This window comes from Neoarius graeffei, chromosome 23 (genome assembly GCF_027579695.1).
Source record: "Neoarius graeffei isolate fNeoGra1 chromosome 23, fNeoGra1.pri, whole genome shotgun sequence".
NCBI classification, from domain to species: domain Eukaryota; kingdom Metazoa; phylum Chordata; class Actinopteri; order Siluriformes; family Ariidae; genus Neoarius; species Neoarius graeffei.
The window spans coordinates 41,004,358-41,023,659 of NC_083591.1; the positions used below are offsets into that span (position 1 = coordinate 41,004,358).

Here is a 19,302-nt window from a genome sequence, read left to right on the forward strand (position 1 = left end):
GATCAGTTATAAGTGTAAGTGTACCTTTATCAGCTTTGACACTGATAGGCCTTTGAAGTTGTAGCCATAGATATTTCATAATTTCATTTAAGACGGACTTTGATATATATTTTTATTTGCTGCTGTTTAGGGCATATAATTCAGCAAGTTGAATCAAGCCTACACGTACAGGTTAGAGACACTTGTTTTTTCACTTGCACATAATGTAAGACTTGGTGACAATGAGTTGGTGTAGCATCTCAGATTCAGATACCCATAATCACATAAGCTTGTCCATTTAGCTATTTATTTAATCATCATTTTCAATATCACATTTTCAGTAATGAGCTGATATAGCACAGTGCAATATATTACATACATAGAGGGGATGTTTACGTCTTTCAGGAATTCCACATAAAATGGCCGATAAAGGGCTGACATTAAGAGTCTAAGATATATTTCTTCAACAACACATGACAAATATCATCAAAAAGTACTCACACGCTGAGAGTAATATGATAATTATTTAGTAGCAATAATATACTTTATCAGAAGAGCAGCAGAAGAGAACATGGCAGAAAGGATCAGCAAAGGTCAAACATTTACAACGTTATTGTTGCAATAAAAAACGTTTTCAAAAGGTGCATTGTTCAGAGTGAAAGTAGCAAAAGTAATAAAGGTGACAGTGATATTTTCAGAAACTCGGAACGTTAAACTAATAGTCCAAAGTCATTTCCTTTTTACTTTATTACCTTGAAGTACACAGTTCTCATCGATAATCCTTGAAAATGAAACAAATTGCGAAATATTACATAGCTGATCGAAGGAAAGTCATTAAACTGTAGGGAATGAGTAAAAGTATACCGCTTATATACATAATCACACAATACTCAATATGCACACAAGTTCAGCAGTTACTTTAAGCGAGACACATGCTATAATCTCATAACGATATGGCAGAATATTTGGTTAGAATATTTGCAAAACTTTTCCACCCACCTTTCTAATATAGTGCGGATTATAACAGTTGTGAAAGCATCAGCCATTAAAAAAAAATAGCACTTATAGATGCTTTTTAATCATTCAGTAACTAGGTCGCATATCCTTCTTGCTCACACATGCATGGCTGGACCTGTGCACTGAGCCATAAAAAACATTACAGAAGATAAGTATATAGTATAGTATAGTATAGTATAGTATAGTATAGTATAGTACAGGGTGGTAATAGCAGCAATGTACAGGAAGTACTGAAAAGACTACTGCGTCCTGGCTGAAATGGATGTAGGGTAGGCAGCACACCAAAGCTCATCTAAGACAGTAGGTGGAACCATCACAAACTGGACACAGAAATCTTCGAGCTTTTAGGTTCTCGCTGTCACTATTTAGCCTGTTTATAGCTGTAGAGAATGAAAGAGAAACTTAGAATGAGTTTGATGTTAAAACACTTTTTACTGAATATATTCATGTGTCGTTTGAAATGTGGGATAGTTTATTATCACGTATCGAGCCTAAATCTGATCATGAGCCACAAAACCCATTCAATTACCGTCTTTTTGCTGAAATTGATTTCCACTTCTGAATTTTTTTGTCAATGTGTTTCACGAGGTCTTGCACCCATTTGTCTCCTGGTCTAGCACAAAACAGCTGACCTCGCTTCAGCTTGAACCTGAGGAACAAATAAAAACCATTGGGATTGTTAAAGATCCATTTTTGGTATTTATTTTTATCCCCCACGTCAATCACTTTCTTTAATAACTCTGAATCCCAACTGTGCATGCTCATATCTAGGTATTTTTCATTACTGCGTATGAGAGTAGTTCCTGTAACTTACACTACTGCAGAAAGATTACATCCTCCATCCTGCTCCTGTCTTCTGTAACTAACCACTCTTCTCTTGGTGGCCACTTTAACCTCCTTTACATACGATAGGCAGCAGTCCTCATACAAGCCTACAGTAAGACACACGTACAGCACTTTAAGTAAGTATCGAGTAAGATTATGTGAGTAGGATTACTAAATATGTTCAGGACAGCACAGTGGTTCTGTTGATTTGTTAAGGTGTTGACGTCAAGGAAGATCAACTTTCAGACTTTTTTTCAAATGAAAACACTCATTCCTTATCTTGATATGATTCAGTAGAACAATACAAATATTATTTACGCAGTGAAACGAATGCAATCAGTAAGCACACAATGAAAAAAAATCCCCTTTTCTTTTGGAAACCAGGTGTTGCTTATCACTGACTAGGAATGTTTGATTTACAAACATCTATGAGTAGCTGTGAAATCAAACATCTGTCTTCAGAGTGCTTCCTGCAACTCCAGCTGTGTTGATGAAATGAACAAGAGTTCCAGTAAACTTAAGAAGAACTTTTGTAATTTCCAAAAAAAGTAAATCCTGCAGATATTTACCAAAGGAGATAAACATAACCCAGTTGCAAAAGACATAAAAAAAAATGCATGCAAAAATCATAGAAAGAGAATTGATCCTTTCTTTGGTCAATGCCATAAATGATTTACATAATAAACAGGACACATGAGACTTTTACCTTGTGCCAGGCTGAGATAAAGGACGCTGAGGAACACAAGGAAAAAAAGCAGGCTGAATCGCATGGCTCAAGGTGATGTCTGTCTGCAAAAACACATGGAAAAATCACATTTGCTACAATTACCATACATGTGCTTCCTTAAAGCTTCACAGATTGAACAATTCCCACGTGCATTATCATTTACATCTCTAACCTTGGATCAGACAGTAAATTATTATGAAAAACATCTCTAATATCAAGTCATGTTCGGAAGGAAAGTTGCAATAACATGTAGATATAAATATATATGCACTGTATATAAAAACACAACACATGCACAGATTTTGTCATTTCAAAGTCCAAAGGTCACTCTCAGAAACCAGTGTGATCCTGTTTGCGTTTCTTATCAATGCACCATTTCAGTAAATACAACCTTTACAAATTTTACTGTTCATTACGTTCATCATATTTGTTTTGATTATTTAAGTCAGTGAAATTGTGCGAGGTCACACTGATAGCACTAAAAACTCACATTCAGGAAATCATCAGCAATAAACACAAGCACAGTGAATTACTATAAAGACTTAAATGGGAATTGATATTATTCTGCTGGAAGTGTAATGCTGCAGTTGATATATATTTACCTGAGTCAGCGTCGGGACTTAACAGATTATGGCTCTCCAGGAGTCTGCTCACTTCTTCAAATTATGCTCGTTTATAAAGAGCTTCTTGGTGACACCTGAGACAAGTGTAGAACACACCCTCAGAGTCTAAAAGTGATACTTTCGCTTTCCTGGTGCAAGCAAACACTTTTCTTTTCTTCTTTTTTTGCTGGTCATTTAATCTGTTTTGTGTTTTGTGGCAATTGTTTTGGATGTTACACTTGTTTCATATGTGATAGATGACTACCCTACCCATAAAATATAATATATATTCTTTACAATATATGTAATATCAGACATTATGCTCTTTATAAGGGAATAGGTCCAGCATGATTGCTCCTATATGTTTCTCAGTGTTAAGTGTTAATTTTTTTTTTATTCCGTTTCTGAATATTGTCTGTGGTAATTATCTTGAGAGTTTTTGTCTCAATGTAACTTCCCTGGAAAGACTATGTTATGTATCCCATTTACTTATTTATGCTAGTACTATTCCCCTGTGTCCATACTTTTATGATTTTCTAATCTTAATTTAATGTATATATTTAACAGTTATTCCACAAAATCAAATCGTACATGAGCAGATAGTCGACAAGGCATGTAGCGCCGAGTTGGCTATAAGCCATGTACGACAAGATTGAGTGGAATAACTGTTTTATTCTATCCACATTCACTGGATTTTCAGAAACAGAGCATTTTTATTTTGATTTTGTGCAAATTCGATAAATAAAAACTTTTTATAGAAAATGACCGACAAAATAATTTCCGCTTAGAATGTAAACAAACCGGCGAAATGACAGTAGCAATGATATGACAATGATAATAACAACAATAATAATTCTTGAAAAATAAAAAGTTCACCACCCACAGAGGTAGCAGTAGGGGTTTGGTGCAGTGTGGATTGGGTGTCAGTCGAAGGCAGGGGCCTCGACGACCTGATCCCCAGACACAGCGGCTGGCTGTTGGGACATGGAATGTCACTTCGCTGGGGGGGAAGGAGCCTGAGCTTGTGCGGGAGGTTGAGAGGTACCGGCTAGAGATAGTCGGGCTCACCTCCACGCACAGCTTGGGCTCTGGAACCCAGCTCCTTGAGAGGGGCTGGACTTTCCACTTCTCTGGAGTCTCCCGTGGTGAGTGGCGGCGGGCTGGTGTGGGCTTCCTTATAGCTCCCCAGCTCAGCCGCCATGTGTTGGAGTTTACCCCAGTGAATGAGAGGGTCGCCTCTCTGCGCCTTCGGATTGGGGAGAGGGCTCTTGCTGTTGTTTGTGCCTACGGGCCAAATAGCAGTATAGAGTATCCGGCCTTCTTGGAGTCCCTGGGAGAGACACTGAGGGGTGCTCAGACTGGGGACTCCATTGTGCTACTGGGGGACTTCAATGCTCACGTGGGCGATGACAGTGACACCTGGAGGGGCGTGGTTGGGAGGAACGGCCTCCCCGATCTGAACCCGAGTGGTGTTTTGTTATTGGACTTCTGTGCTAGTCACAGTTTGTCCATAACGAACACCATGTTCGAGCATAGGGGTGTCCATAAGTGCACGTGGCACCAGGACACCTTAGGTCGGAGGTCGATGATCGACTTTGTAGTCGTGTCATCTGATCTCCGACCCTATGTCTTGGACACTCGGGTGAAGAGAGGGGCTGAGTTGTCAACTGATCACCACCTGGTGGTGAGTTGGATCCGCTGGCGGAGGAGGAAGCTGGACAGACCTGGCAGGCCCAAACGTATGGTGAGGGTCTGCTGGGAACGTCTGGCCGAGCACTCTGTTGGGGAGGTCTTTAACTCCCACCTCCGGGAGAGCTTTTCCCAGCTTCCGAGGGAGGCGGGGGACATTGAGTCTGAGTGGACCATGTTCTCTACCTCCATTGTGGACGCAGCTGTTCGGAGCTGTGGCCGCAAGGTCTCCGGTGCCTGTCGTGGCGGCAATCCCCGAACCCGGTGGTGGACACCGGAAGTAAGGGATGCCGTCAAGCTGAAGAAGGAGTCCTATCGGGCCATGTTGACCTCCGGGACTCCTGAGGCAGCCGACGGGTATCGGCAGGCCAGGCGTGCTGCAGCTCGGGCAGTTGCGGAGGCAAAAACTCGGAACTGGGAGGAGTTCGGGGAGGCTATGGAGAAGGACTATCGGTCGGCCTCGAAGAAATTCTGGCAAACCGTCCGGCGCCTCAGGAGGGGGAAGCAGTACTCTGCCAACACTGTTTACAGTGCGGGTGGGGAGCTGTTGACCTCGACTGGGGACATTGTCGGGCGGTGGAAGGAATACTTTGAGGATCTCCTCAATCCCACCGTCATGTCTTCCACTGAGGAGACTGAGGCTGATGACTCAGAGGTGGACTCGTCCATTACCCAAGCCGAAGTCACTGAGGTGGTTTGCAAGCTCCTCGGTGGCAAGGCACCGGGGGTGGATGAGATCCGCCCTGAGTATCTCAAGTCTCTGGATGTTGTGGGGCTGTCTTGGTTGACACGCCTCTGCAACATCGCGCGGCGGTCGGGGACAGTGCCTCTGGAGTGGCAGACTGGGGTGGTGGTCCCTCTTTTTAAGAAAGGGGACCGGAGAGTGTGCTCCAATTATAGGGGAATCACACTTCTCAGCCTCCCAGGGAAAGTTTACTCCAGGGTACTGGAGAGGAGAATTCGACCAATAGTCGAACCTCGGATCCAGGAGGAACAATGCAGTTTTCGTCCTGGTCGCGGAACACTGGACCAGCTCTATACCCTTCATAGGGTGCTCGAGGGTTCATGGGAGTTTGCCCAACCAGTCCACATGTGCTTTGTGGATCTGGAGAAGGCATTCGACCGTGTCCCCCGTGGTATTCTGTGGGGGGTGCTTCGGGAGTATGGGGTTCGGGGCTCTTTGCTAAGGGCTGTCCGGTCCCTGTACGAACGGAGCAGGAGTCTGGTTCGCATTGCCGGCAGTAAGTCAGACCTGTTCCCAGTGCATGTGGGACTCCGTCAGGGCTGCCCTTTGTCACCGGTTCTGTTCATAATTTTTATGGACAGAATTTCTAGGTGCAGCCAGGGGCCGGAAGGAATCCTGTTTGGGAACCACAGGATTTCATCTCTGCTTTTTGCGGATGATGTTGTCCTGTTGGCTTCTTCAAACCAGGACCTTCAGCATGCACTGGGGCGGTTTGCAGTTGAGTGTGAAGTGGCTGGGATGAGAATCAGCACCTCCAAGTCCGAGGCCATGGTTCTCGACCGGAAAAGGGTGGCTTGCCCTCTCCAGGTTGGTGGAGAAGTCCTGCCTCAAGTGGAGGAGTTTAAGTATCTCGGGATCTTGTTCACGAGTGAGGGAAGGATGGAGCGTGAGATCGACAGGCGGATCGGTGCAGCCTCTGCAGTGATGCGGTCGCTTTACCGGTCCGTCGTGGTGAAGAAGGAGCTGAGCCAAAAGGCGAAGCTCTCAATAGAGCCGCTGCTCCTCCACATCGAGAGGAACCAGCTGAGGTGGCTCGGGCATCTTTTTCGGATGCCTCCTGGACGCCTCCCTGGGGAGGTGTTCCAGGCATGTCCCCCCGGGAGGAGGCCCCGGGGAAGACCCAGGACACGCTGGAGGGACTATGTCTCTCGGCTGGCCTGGGAACGCCTCGGTGTTCTTCCCGAGGAGCTGGCCGAGGTGTCTGGGGAAAGGGAAGTTTGGGCTTCCATGCTTAGACTGCTGCCTCCGCGACCCGGTCCTGGATAAGCGGAAGAAGACGAGACGAGACGAGACGAGAAAAATAAAAAAAAGATATGTTCTTATCATCAAATACTTTCATTCCATTTTTTGTTGCTTTTTTTGTATTTTGGGGGGTTTTGGTTTCAAGTAGAGTTTTTATTTCATCCTCGGTTGGTTCAGCAACATGCTCCGCTATTTTGTTTTTCTCTACTCACGTTATATGAGCTGATAGCCTAGTAGTAGAGTAGCCAATCAGAGTGCACGATTGCTCATATCCAGTGACTGTGGATAGATTAATAATGTATATACAGTACCAGTCAAAAATTTCTACACACCTACTCATTTATTGGTTTTTCTGTATTTTGACTATTTTCTACAGGGTAGAACAATACTGAAGACATCAAAACTATGAAATAACATATAGAACATACCGGTAGATGGAATTATGTGGTAAACAAAAAAGTGTTAGAAGAAAAGAAAATATGTTTCATATTTTAGATTCTTCAAAGTATTCAGTGTTTACCGTACCTTGAGGATGCTTTGCACACTATTGGCATTATCCTAACCAGCTTCATGAGGTAGTCACCTGGAATGCTTTTCAATTAACTGGTGTGCCTCGTCAAAAGTTAATTAGTGGATGAGTTTCTGGCTTTCTTAATGTGTCTGAGATCAAACAGTAAATAATAAATATTAAAAATATAATAAACAGCCCTATTCCAGAACTGTAGTAATACATATTAAATCAAGAACTGCTCAACTAAGTAAAGAAAAACGACATCCATCATTACTTTGTCATGAAGTGTCTTTTAATTAATAAAAATTAAGAAAAAAAACCCACTGAATTAGAAGATGTGTACAAACCTTTGACTGTAACTATATATAGGGTGGAATATTCTTGGGCATTTGTACATTGTTATTATATTTAAGTATTATTCGAAGCATGAACATAATAAAGCATAATAAAAGTTTCTTTTCATATGACAACATAACTAACTTAATTTCATCACTTTTTTAGCTTTTCAATACTTTGAGTTTTGCAACTTTTTGAGTTTTACTTGAATGCACGTTTCTGGCTGAGTACTTCTCAACATTGAACTGAATAGACTGAATATTTTTGCCACCTTATCTGTACTTTTATTTTAATTTCTCAGGACTTTTTCCATCCCTGCTTAAATTAAAATAAGGCATTGCAGAATACAGGATATCTAGGATATCGACTAGGATATCAGCTAATATACCATGAGTAGAGAAAAACAAATGGTGGAGCGCATCAAGGCATCAAGTGAGATGGCTCACTTTATCAAGTAGTTAACAGAAACAGAAATAGCTCAATAAAAGAATATACTGTAGTTTTGTGTGAAGTTTTTAATTTATTGAATTTGCAAAAAATAAATATAAAAATGCTCTGTTTCTGGGCGGCACGGTGGTGTAGTGGTTAGCGCTGTCGCCTCACAGCAAGAAGGTACAGGTTCGAGCCCCGGGGCCGGCGAGGGCCTTTCTGTGTGGAGTTTGCATGTTCTCCCCGTATCCATGTGGGTTTCCTCCGGGTGCTCCGGTTTCCCCCACAGTCCAAAGACATGCAGGTTAGGTTAACTGGTGACTCTAAATTGACCGTAGGTGTGAATGTGAGTGTGAATGGTTGTCTGTGTCTATGTGTCAGCCCTGTGATGACCTGGCGACTTGTCCAGGGTGTACCCCAGCTTTCGCCTGTAGTCAGCTGGGATAGGCTCCAGCTTGCCTGCGACCCTGTAGAACAGGATAAAGCGGCTAGAGATAATGAGATGAGATGAGATGCTCTGTTTCTCAAAATCCAGTTAATGTGGATAGAATAAAACGGTTATTCCACTCAATCTAGTCGTATATGGCTTATAGCCAACTATCAGCTCATGTATGACTTGATTTTGTGGAATAACTGTGTGGCAGCGGGGGCGTGGTCAAGCGCCGGTCTGTGACAGGAGGGCGGAGTCAGGGAAGGTAAGTGGCAGAATCACGTCACCTGAGAGCAATTAACCTGTTTGTGTGTCTTCCCAGTGACTGCGCCCTATATCAGGAGGGAGAGCGAGAGCAGATGAAGCTCAACCCTGAACCAGACGCCAGCTGTGTGTGTGTCTCTGTGAAAAGGATTGTTAGACTGAAAAGTGTGGCAATAAAGCCAGTTTATAAAACCTGATCTCTGTCCTGCCGTCCTCTGTGCTCCACCCACACGTAGGGTCGTTACAGTGGTGCCGAAACCCGGGAACAGTGGAGCACCAAACCCGCAGCCCCATGGAATCCTCCCCGTTCGCCGATCTGGTCCACGCCCTCGCCACGGCTCAGCAAAGCCAGCACCAGGCACTCGTCACGCTCCGAAAGGAGCAGGAGCAGCGCTTCGAAGCCCTGGTGCTGGCCCAGCAGGAAGATCGCGAGGCGTTCCGGCATCTCCTCGCGTCGGCGGGGTCCACCAGCGCTCCGGCCGCGGGCCCGTCTCCCCTCATTGTCACCAAGATGGGCCCGCAGGACGACCCCGAGGCGTTCATCACGTTGTTTGAACAGGTCGCCGAAGCCTCGGGGTGGCCGATGGAGCAGCGCGCGGCGCGCCTCCTCCCCCTGCTCACAGGAGAGGCACAGCTGGCCGCGCTACAGCTCCCCGCCGACCGCCGGCTGGCCTATGCGGACCTTCGCCGGGCCGTCCTCCAGCGCGTGGGGCGCACACCGGAGCAACAGCGCCAGCGCTTCCGCGCGCTGCGACTGGAGGAAGTCGGCCGGCCGTTCGCGTTCGGCCAGCAGCTCCGGGACGCCTGCTGGCGGTGGCTGAGGGCCAACGATCGCGACACCGAAGGAATCGTCGACCAGGTGGTACTGGAGCAGTTCGTCGCCCGCTTACCAGCCGGAACCGCGGAGTGGGTCCAGTGCCACCGCCCGGCGTCGCTGGATCAGGCAGTCGAGCTGGCGGAGGATCATCTGGCGGCTGTCCCGGCGGCAGGACAGCAGATGGCATCTTCTCTTCTCTCCTCTTCTCTCTCTCTCTCTCTCCCCCTCCTCCTGTGTCCTGTCCTCGCCCCATTCCCCCTCCGCGGAGGCGGGGGCCGGCACCCCCCCCAGCCGGCCCGCCGCACCCGCGGTGCCCTCCCGTTTCTCCCTTCTGTGTCTGTCTCTCCCCCACCTCAGGTGAGTGAGCCCCAGATCACCGGTGCAGAGGGAAAGCCCGGGCCGGTTTGCTGGCGCTGCGGGGAGCCGGGCCACCTTCAACAGCAGTGCACGGCAAGGGAAGTGGGCGCGGTGGTTCGGATCCCCGACGCGCCAGAGGCCGCCCTCGATCGGGCCGGAGCGTATGGCATACCGGTGAGTATCCAAGGGGCTACATATCAGGCGTTGGTGGATTCTGGTTGTAATCAGACCTCAATTCGCCAAAGCCTGGTTCAAAACGAGGCATTGGGGGGAGCACAAGGGGTGAAGGTGTTATGTGTGCACGGGGATGTTCACAGCTACCCTTTGGTGTCGGTCCACATTATTTTCAGAGGGGAAAAATTTATAGTGAAGGCGGCGGTTAATCCTCGCCTTACCCACTCTCTAATTTTGGGGACTGATTGGCCGGGATTTCGGGGTTTAATGACACGCCTAGTCAAGAGTGGGTCCTGCCATTTGACAGGGGGAGGTCCCGGTGTTGCTTTGGCGGGAGCAGCTGTCACAGAGCCGTCTACGTCATCTCCGCGTCAGAGTGAGGAGCCGCCGGCTCCTCCTCTCTCTCTTGGGGAATCCCTCGCGGATTTCCCATTAGAGCAGTCGCGAGACGAGACTCTGCGGCATGCGTTTGACCAAGTGAGAGTAATCGATGGTCAAACGCTCCCGCCGAACGCCACCCCGTCCTTCCCCTACTTTGCGATTATGAAGGATAGATTATACCGAGTGACGCAGGACACTCAAACTAAAGAGCGAGTCACGCAGCTTTTAATTCCGAAGAGCCGCCGGGAATTGGTATTCCAGGCGGCTCACTTTAATCCCATGGCCGGACACTTGGGGCAGGATAAAACACTAGCCCGAATAATGGCCCGTTTCTATTGGCCGGGGATTCGCGGCGATGTCCGTAGGTGGTGTACGGCATGCCGCGAATGCCAGTTAGTAAACCCAGCGGCCATTCCAAAAGCGCCTTTGCGCCCTCTACCGTTAATCGAGACCCCGTTTGAGAGAATTGGGATGGATCTCGTCGGGCCATTAGATCGGTCAGCACGAGGGTACCGCTTTATATTAGTTCTGGTGGACTATGCAACGCGATACCCGGAAGCAGTGCCTCTGCGCAATATCTCAGCACGCAGTATTGCCGAGGCACTCTTCCGCGTCATCTCCCGAGTTGGAATCCCGAAAGAGATTCTGACTGATCAAGGCACTACGTTTATGTCACGAACACTGTGCGAACTGTATGGGTTATTGGGGATTAAGCCAATCCGCACCAGCGTGTATCACCCACAAACGGACGGTTTAGTGGAACGATTCAACCGCACCCTCAAAAATATTATTAAAAAATTCGTAAGTGAGGACGCACGTAACTGGGATAAGTGGCTCGAACCCTTGCTGTTCTCAGTGCGAGAGGTCCCCCAAGCCTCCACGGGGTTCTCCCCGTTTGAATTATTATATGGGCGTAAGCCGCGCGGCATCCTGGACGTGCTGCGGGAAAATTGGGAGGAGGGACCTTCACAAAGTAAGAACGAAATTCAGTACGTTATGGACCTGCGCGCAAAACTCCACACACTCACACACCTAACTCAGGAGAATTTGCGGCAGGCCCAGGAACGGCAAGCCCGCCTGTACAACAAGGGTACGCGCCTTAGGGAGTTCACTCCGGGAGATAAGGTACTCGTACTGTTGCCCATGTCGAGCTCCAAATTGATCGCCAAGTGGCAAGGACCCTTTGAGGTCACACGGCGAGTCGGGGACGTCGACTATGAGGTGAGGCGAACGGACAGGGGTGGGGCGCTACAGATTTACCACCTCAACCTGCTTAAACTCTGGAACGAGGAGGTCCCCGTGGCGTTGGTGTCGGTAGTTCCAGAGAAGGCGGAGCTGGGGCCGGAGGTTCAAAAAGGGACATTGGCATCACGTACCTCTCCGGTCCCCTGTGGAGACCACCTCTCCCCGACCCAACTCACGGAGGTCGCCCAGTTGCAGACCGAGTTTTCGGATGTGTTCTCGCCCCTGCCCGGTCGCACTAACCTCATAGAGCACCACATAGAGATGCCCCCGGGGGTGGTAGTGCGTAGCCGCCCTTACAGGCTACCCGAACACAAAAAAAAGGTGGTTCGGGAAGAACTTCAGACCATGCTCGAAATGGGCATCGTCGAGGAGTCCTACAGTGACTGGAGCAGCCCGGTGGTCTTGGTACCCAAGGCCGACGGGTCGGTCCGGTTCTGTGTGGACTATAGAAAAGTCAACGCGGTGTCTAAATTCGACGCGTACCCAATGCCTCGTATTGATGAGTTGCTCGATCGACTCGGCACTGCTCGCTTTTATTCGACACTGGATTTGACGAAGGGATATTGGCAGATCCCCTTGACTCCACTATCCCGAGAAAAAACGGCCTTTTCCACACCGTTTGGTTTACACCAATTCGTCACCCTTCCGTTTGGGCTGTTTGGGGCGCCCGCGACGTTTCAGCGGCTGATGGACAGAGTCCTCCGCCCTCACGCCACGTATGCAGCAGCATATTTAGATGACATAATCATCTATAGCAATGACTGGCAGCGGCACCTCGAACATCTGAGGGCTGTCCTTAGGTCACTGAGGCGAGCGGGGCTCACAGCCAACCCAAAGAAGTGTGCGATTGGGCGGGTGGAAGTACGGTATCTGGGCTTCCACTTGGGCAACGGGCAGGTGCGTCCCCAAATTAATAAGACGGCAGCAATTGCGGCCTGCCCGAGGCCCAAGACCAAAAAGGGGGTGAGACAGTTCCTGGGGCTGGCTGGCTATTATCGCAGGTTTATACCTAATTATTCGGACGTCACCAGCCCGCTGACTGATCTCACTAAAAAGGGGGCACCAGATCCGGTCCAGTGGACGGAGCAGTGCCAGCGGGCTTTCTCAGAGGTAAAGGCTGCACTGTGTGGGGGGCCACTTCTACACTCCCCTGACTTTTCTCTCCCTTTTATGTTGCAGACCGATGCGTCGGACAGAGGGCTGGGGGCGGTTTTGTCCCAGGAGGTGGAGGGGGAGGACTGCCCTGTCCTGTATATCAGCAGGAAGCTGTCGGTGCGTGAGGGGCGCTACAGCACCATAGAGAAAGAGTGTCTGGCCATCAAGTGGGCGGTTCTCGCCCTCCGGTACTACCTGCTGGGGCGCCCTTTCACCCTCTGTTCGGACCACGCGCCCCTCCAGTGGCTCCACCGCATGAAAGATGCCAACGCGCGGATCACCCGTTGGTATCTGGTGCTCCAACCCTTTAATTTCAAGGTGGTCCACAGGCCGGGGGCGCAGATGGTCGTGGCGGACTTCCTCTCCCGTCAAGGGGGGGGGGGGGAGTCGGCTGCAGGCCGGACGGCCGCCCGGCCTGAGTCGGGCGGTGGGGGTATGTGGCAGCGGGGGCGTGGTCAAGCGCCGGTCTGTGACAGGAGGGCGGAGTCAGGGAAGGTAAGTGGCAGAATCACGTCACCTGAGAGCAATTAACCTGTTTGTGTGTCTTCCCAGTGACTGCGCTCTATATCAGGAGGGAGAGCGAGAGCAGATGAAGCTCAACCCTGAACCAGACACCAGCTGTGTGTGTGTCTCTGTGAAAAGGATTGTTAGACTGAAAAGTGTGGCAATAAAGCCAGTTTATAAAACCTGATCTCTGTCCTGCCGTCCTCTGTGCTCCACCCACACGTAGGGTCGTTACAAACTGTTTTATATATATGCCGCACAGTGGTGTAGTGATTAGCACTATCGCCTCACAGCAAGAAGATTCTGGGTTTGAACCCAGTGGCTGACGGGGGCCGAGTTTGCATGTTCTCCCCATGGGTTTCCTCCGGGTGCTCTGGTTTCTCCCACAGTCCAAAGACATGTAGGTTAGGCTAATTGGTGGCTCTAAATTGACCATAGGTGTGAATGTGAGTGTGAATGGTTGTTTGTCTCTATGTGTCAGTCCTGTAATGATCTGGTGATTTGTAAAGTGTACCCCACCTCTCGCCCATAGTCAGCTGGGATAGGCTCCAGCACGCCTGTGACCCTGCACAGGAGATATATATATATATATATATATATATATATATATATATATATATATATATATATATATATATATATATATAGCCATTTAAACCATGATGATAAGTTACATTACATTAATGGCATTTAACAGACACTCTTATCCAAAGCAACATACTACATACCCAGAGCAGCCTGCGGAGCAGTTGGGGGTTAGGTGTCTTGCTCCAGGGCACTTCAGCCATTCCTGCTGGTTTAGGGAATCTAACCAGTGACCTTTTGGTCCCAAAGCTGCTTCTCTAACTATTTGGCCATGGCTTTTCCCCCATGTTAAATACAGTAGGGTTCATAAGTCTGGAAGCACTAGTGAAAATGCTTTCATTTAATATTATTTTCCATTTTTATTTTCATTACAAATGATATTATCAGCAAAAAAAATTGAGTAAAAATGATATAAGAATTTCAAAATGTCTTAGTATTTGGCATGTCCCACTTTTACTGTCGTGAGTATGCACTTGAGCTTTGATGGACTCCACATGTTTGTGTAAAATGGAGTATCGTCTGAAAATGTGCTTCAGAGGAAGGGGTAAGACTCTGACTTTTGAACAAAGGGATTAACGTGGTTAATATCACAGATGTGCTCAAATGTAAATACTGAGCTAGGCATTGTGCAGAAAATATTAAAATGTTTCCTTTCTGGGCTTTTAATTTCAAAAAATCTAAAACCTTTGGTCTATTTGCTGTTTTAAATGGGAAAAAAAATCAGTGTGGTCTAAGACTTTTGGATCCCACTGGGTATGAACTTTCTTGTTATGATAATCAACATTCTTCCAAATAGACCAGAATATGTAAAATATAATATATTGACTACATAATGATGTAAAATATAACTACAATATACTGTACTATCAAAGCAACTCGATTTTATTTGTATAGCATGTTTAACAAGACATTGTCACAAAGGATTCTGTGACACATTCTTCAAAATATATTCTTCATTTGTAATAATTTTTTAAATAGTTCCCTTTCATAACGTTTGTCTTTTTCCATTGCAACCACCAGTGATCAAATGGTACCACAAAACGGAAAGATCAGGGGCTACAGCTGTTTGTTCTAGATCTCCAGAAGGTATTCAATAATTTTGCTTCTTTATATTTATCTTAGTTCTTTATACACTTTGGTTGTGTCTTTGAATCTTTTCTTTATTTCTGAATGATGGCTTGCATTGTTAGTAATTATATCCCGAAAGCCTCCCTATATCCCCTAAAGTTATTTTACATCCTCTTCCATCTCTGTGAAAGGTCATTCAGTTTTAGGTTTCAAAATATCCGATTCTTTGACTTATTATTTACAGAGAGTTGGAGACGTATACAAATTTACAGTCATTGGACACCTTAATGAAGAACATTCAAATAATTTAACTCAAGCATAGCAACCGGAATCAAACTTTTGAGAATAAAATCTGGCAATGTTTAAGCTGTATGGAGTGACAAAGAAAAAAATCCATTAAATGAAATTCTATTTTATAGATAACATTGTAGAGATAATATTCTTTTTTCTTTCTTTTTTTTTTGCAAAAGTAAAACCCCCCACAAATGTTTGCAATTCAATTGTATAATATCATGTTTGCTTTTTGTTTTGCATACGAGATGGTTGCTGTGCTTTTTTTTTTTCCCACCGCCCCTTCCAAACCCACCATCCCCTCATAATCCAGGTCATGACTGATTCGGATATCATCGTTTTCAGTGATATAAGCACTGCCTTTCAGTCACGGAGACTGTAATACCTTTCTATTATCTTTCAGCTCCTTCACAACAAACCACATAGCCAAAAGGTTGATAGAACTACAAATTTGCCAGGACTGGCATGAAAAAGCTTGTACAAAAAGATGAAGTGTTGGAGTAGCTGGGTGGGTTAGCAGTGGGTCTTTGAGGTCATTTATAACAATTCTGCCAAAATCTCCTACAATTATTATTTCACTGAGGGCCCACGTCCTCAAAGCACATTTCTGCTTCAAGGAAAGAAAGAAGTCATTTTATTTATATATATATATATATATATATATATATATATATATATATATATATATATATATATATATAAAGGAATGTACCCGTAAGAGCAGTAAAGTCTTTGATTGTTGAAAACATTGTGATCAACTAATAAATTACTAATATATAAGAATGGGTGAAACGATCTGAAATGAAACTCAGAGGAGTTTCTGGGGAGTCATGTCTGGCACCTCTGGCACTTCTCACACCTCTTGCCAGGTCTTGCATAAGAAAAGACTTTGCTGAAATATAAAGCATTAACGACACATTTTTTTTTTTTCATCAAGAATTTTTTTATGAAAAGCCATTCCAGGCAACAGTGCTGTTTCAGCTTGTCAGAAAAAGAAGTGCTTTCATTTGCAATTTCCCTCTGAGAATCAGTGAGGAGTGTCACCATTATGTGACAAGGCAGGTCAGCATTTCACATGAACACGTTTTCGAACATGCACTCTCTTGTAGAGGAGTGGTCCCACCATGTTTCTCATGCTTGGAGTCAAACAAGAACAGTCTACCATTTTATTTTCACATCCCAATGTTGTAACATTAGCTTCTTTTGGCTTTGTTGGATGTCAGCATGCCCCGAAGCTATATGGCTGTGTTTGCAGCAAAGAAAGACGTTAATAAATTTTTGACCCAGACCTCATTTTGACAAGTGAGAGTCTACCATTAGTTTGCCTAACTCTAAGTTGTAATAATTAACTAATTCATCTCTTCATCTTGTAACCACTTTATTATACACTTATAATACATTTATAATACACTGCCTGGCCAAAAAGAGATTTAAATAAGCAAATCTAAGACCCTTTGATTGGATAATTACTGCAGTGATTAATATGTTTCAGCTGGCAACAATTCTTCCAACCTGAACTGATGCAGTGAGTAATAATAATAATAATAATAATAATAGGGGCAGCACAGTGGTGTAGTGGTTAGCATTGTTACCTCACAGCAAGAAGGTCCGGGTTTGAGCCCAGCAACCAACGAGGGCCTTTCTGTGTGGAGTTTGCATGTTCTCCCCGTGTCTGCGTGGGTTTCCTCCGGGTGCTCCGGTTTCCCCCACAGTCCAAAGACATACAGGTTAGGTTAATTGGTGGCTCTAGATTGACCGTAGGTGTGAAAGGTTGTTTGTTTCTATGTGTCAGCCCTGCAATGACCTGGCGACTTGTCCAGGGTGTACCCCGCCTTTTGCCCATAGTCAGCTGGGATAGGCTCCAGCTTGCCTGCGACCCTGTAGAAGGATAAAGCAGCTAGAGATAATGAGATGAGATGAGAAGAAGAAGAAGAAGAAGAAGAAGAAAAAGTTGTTCAACTTATTTAGCATCTTCCTCACACCCAAGGTCGCTTTACAATAATAAAAAAAGTCCACCAAAACAGGGTCAGGGTGTAATTCCAGTGGTGTAGCTGCCCACAATCACACCAAAAGGTACATGAGGGTATGTCCTACACTGCCTGCACAGCCCCCACAATGCCACCAGACAATATTGCTCAGAACACCGCACCATGGATCCATAAAGCGAGCACAGAAGCACCGCCGCACAGAGTGCTAGGAAATCCCAATGCTAAAAATAGCAACAAGCTAACTGCAGTTCATAGTTAGCAGAACAGGTATCACCCATGGTGGACCAAGGCCTGAAGGAAACCGATGCCCAAAACTGGGTCCGGAGCTACACCACAACAGTGGGACAAAACATTAAAAAAAACCATTCAAACAGAGAACAAACATCAAGCCATACAAGCACAAAAAGAAAAACAAAGCTAAAAAAAAAAGCTGTGGCAAGAAGTGGCAGCCAAAATGTGCACAGCGTACTCTCAAGCAGAAACGGAAAACCTGTTAAGAACTGTCCAATGTATTCTTAAAACCTGGAAGGATAGTGCTGAACTGTCAACTTTGTGAAAGAAATGTGCTCAGAAAAAAATCTTGACTGACTATAATCAGAGATCATTTAAACACTTGGTGAAGTTCAATCGTAGAAACTCAGAAGTAGAACTCATGGCTGTGTTTAATTGTGAAAGTTAGATCATTTCCACACTCACAATGCGACAACAACTCACAAGACTGGGACTAAAGAGCTGTGTGGCCATAAGAATACCACTTGCTATTGAGGCTAATCAGAAGAAAAGGCTTCACTTTGCGAAGGAGCATAAAAACTGGACTCTGGAGGAATGGAAAAAGGTCATGTGGTCTGATGAGTCCAGATTTACTCTATTCCAGAGTGATAGTCACGTCAGGGTAAGAAGGGAAGCGCATGAAGAGATGCACCCATCATGCAGAGTAGCCACTGTACAAGCCTCTGGAGGCAGTGTTATGATCTGGAGTTGGTCAATTGGTCAGATTTAGGCTCCACAACATTATGGGGCAATAAAATGAAGTCATCTGACTACTTAAATGTCCTGAATGATCAGATTATCCCATCAATGGATTTTTTTTCCCCCTTGATGGCACGGGCATATTCCAGGAATAATGCCAAGATTGATCAGGCTCAAATTGGGAAAGAGTGAGTCCGGGAGCACAAGGAGTCATTTTCACACATGAATTATCCAGGCCAGAGTTGTGACCTTAACCCCACTGAAAGTCTTTGGGATGTGTTGGAGAAGACTTTACAGAGTGGTTTGACTCTCCTGTCATCACGACAAGATCTGGACAGGAATAAATGTTTTGATATTGCATAAGTTTTTTGAAACAATGCCATAATCAAAGCTAAAGGCAGTCCAACAAAATATTTGTGTGTGTGATTGTTTTTTGGCAAGAAGTGTAGTTATGGTGTAAGAAGTGTAGGATCTGGCGTCTATCCTGGGAACACTTTGTGTGGGGTGGGATGCCAGTTTATCACAGAGTACTTTGCACAAACAGACAATTAGGCAATAGCTTACGTAGCTGGGAGGAAACCAGAGAACCAAGAGGAAGCCCTCATTGATACATACAAATCTGTATGCAGATGTTAACCTGAGCTCAGGATCAACCTTCTTAGCCAGTCCTTTAATAACTGTGTCCAGTTTAAAGTTTCTATATGAGACATGGTGGATAATTTGTTAGCATGATCTTTATTATTGACTAAACCTGTATATACACACACACACCAATTGTGAAAATGTAGTTTTACTGGTTAATAGGTGTTTTTTTTTTATTTAAATTGGAGTGATTCTGTTGTTTTGTCAATACAGCAAGCAAATACCAATTAGCATTTTTGTAGATATACAGTAAACAGTTCCTTTAGAGCTAGAGTGGCAGCTACAATTATCGACAGTCCATAATTATTAGCACCTTTTCAGATTTACCAA

General features: G+C 45.6%; 1 protein-coding gene across 1 annotated transcript; it reads right to left on the bottom strand.

The window, feature by feature from the left end:
- Positions 1 to 269: 269 nt before the first annotated feature.
- ccl25a (chemokine (C-C motif) ligand 25a) lies at positions 270 to 3,258 on the bottom strand. Its single transcript, XM_060906179.1, has 5 exons — positions 3,151 to 3,258; positions 2,528 to 2,610; positions 1,811 to 1,928; positions 1,526 to 1,645; positions 270 to 1,376 (listed from the first exon to the last, which is right to left on the bottom strand). The coding sequence occupies exons 2-5, from the start codon at positions 2,589 to 2,591 to the stop codon at positions 1,358 to 1,360; spliced, it is 321 nt and encodes a 106-aa protein (XP_060762162.1). The 5' UTR covers positions 2,592 to 2,610; positions 3,151 to 3,258; the 3' UTR covers positions 270 to 1,357.
- Positions 3,259 to 19,302: the final 16,044 nt, after the last annotated feature.

Excerpts from the sequence above, each read along its gene's own strand:
- ccl25a (XM_060906179.1), bottom strand. The coding sequence starts at position 2,591 with ATGCGATTCAGCCTGCTTTTTTTCCTTGTGTTCCTCAGCGTCCTTTAT. Across the intron at positions 1,929-2,527 it reads TTATCTCAGCCTGGCACAAG|GCTTGTATGAGGACTGCTGC; the intron begins GTAAAAGTCTCA and ends GTCTTACTGTAG. Across the intron at positions 1,646-1,810 it reads TGTAATCTTTCTGCAGTAGT|GTTCAAGCTGAAGCGAGGTC; the intron begins GTAAGTTACAGG and ends TTTGTTCCTCAG.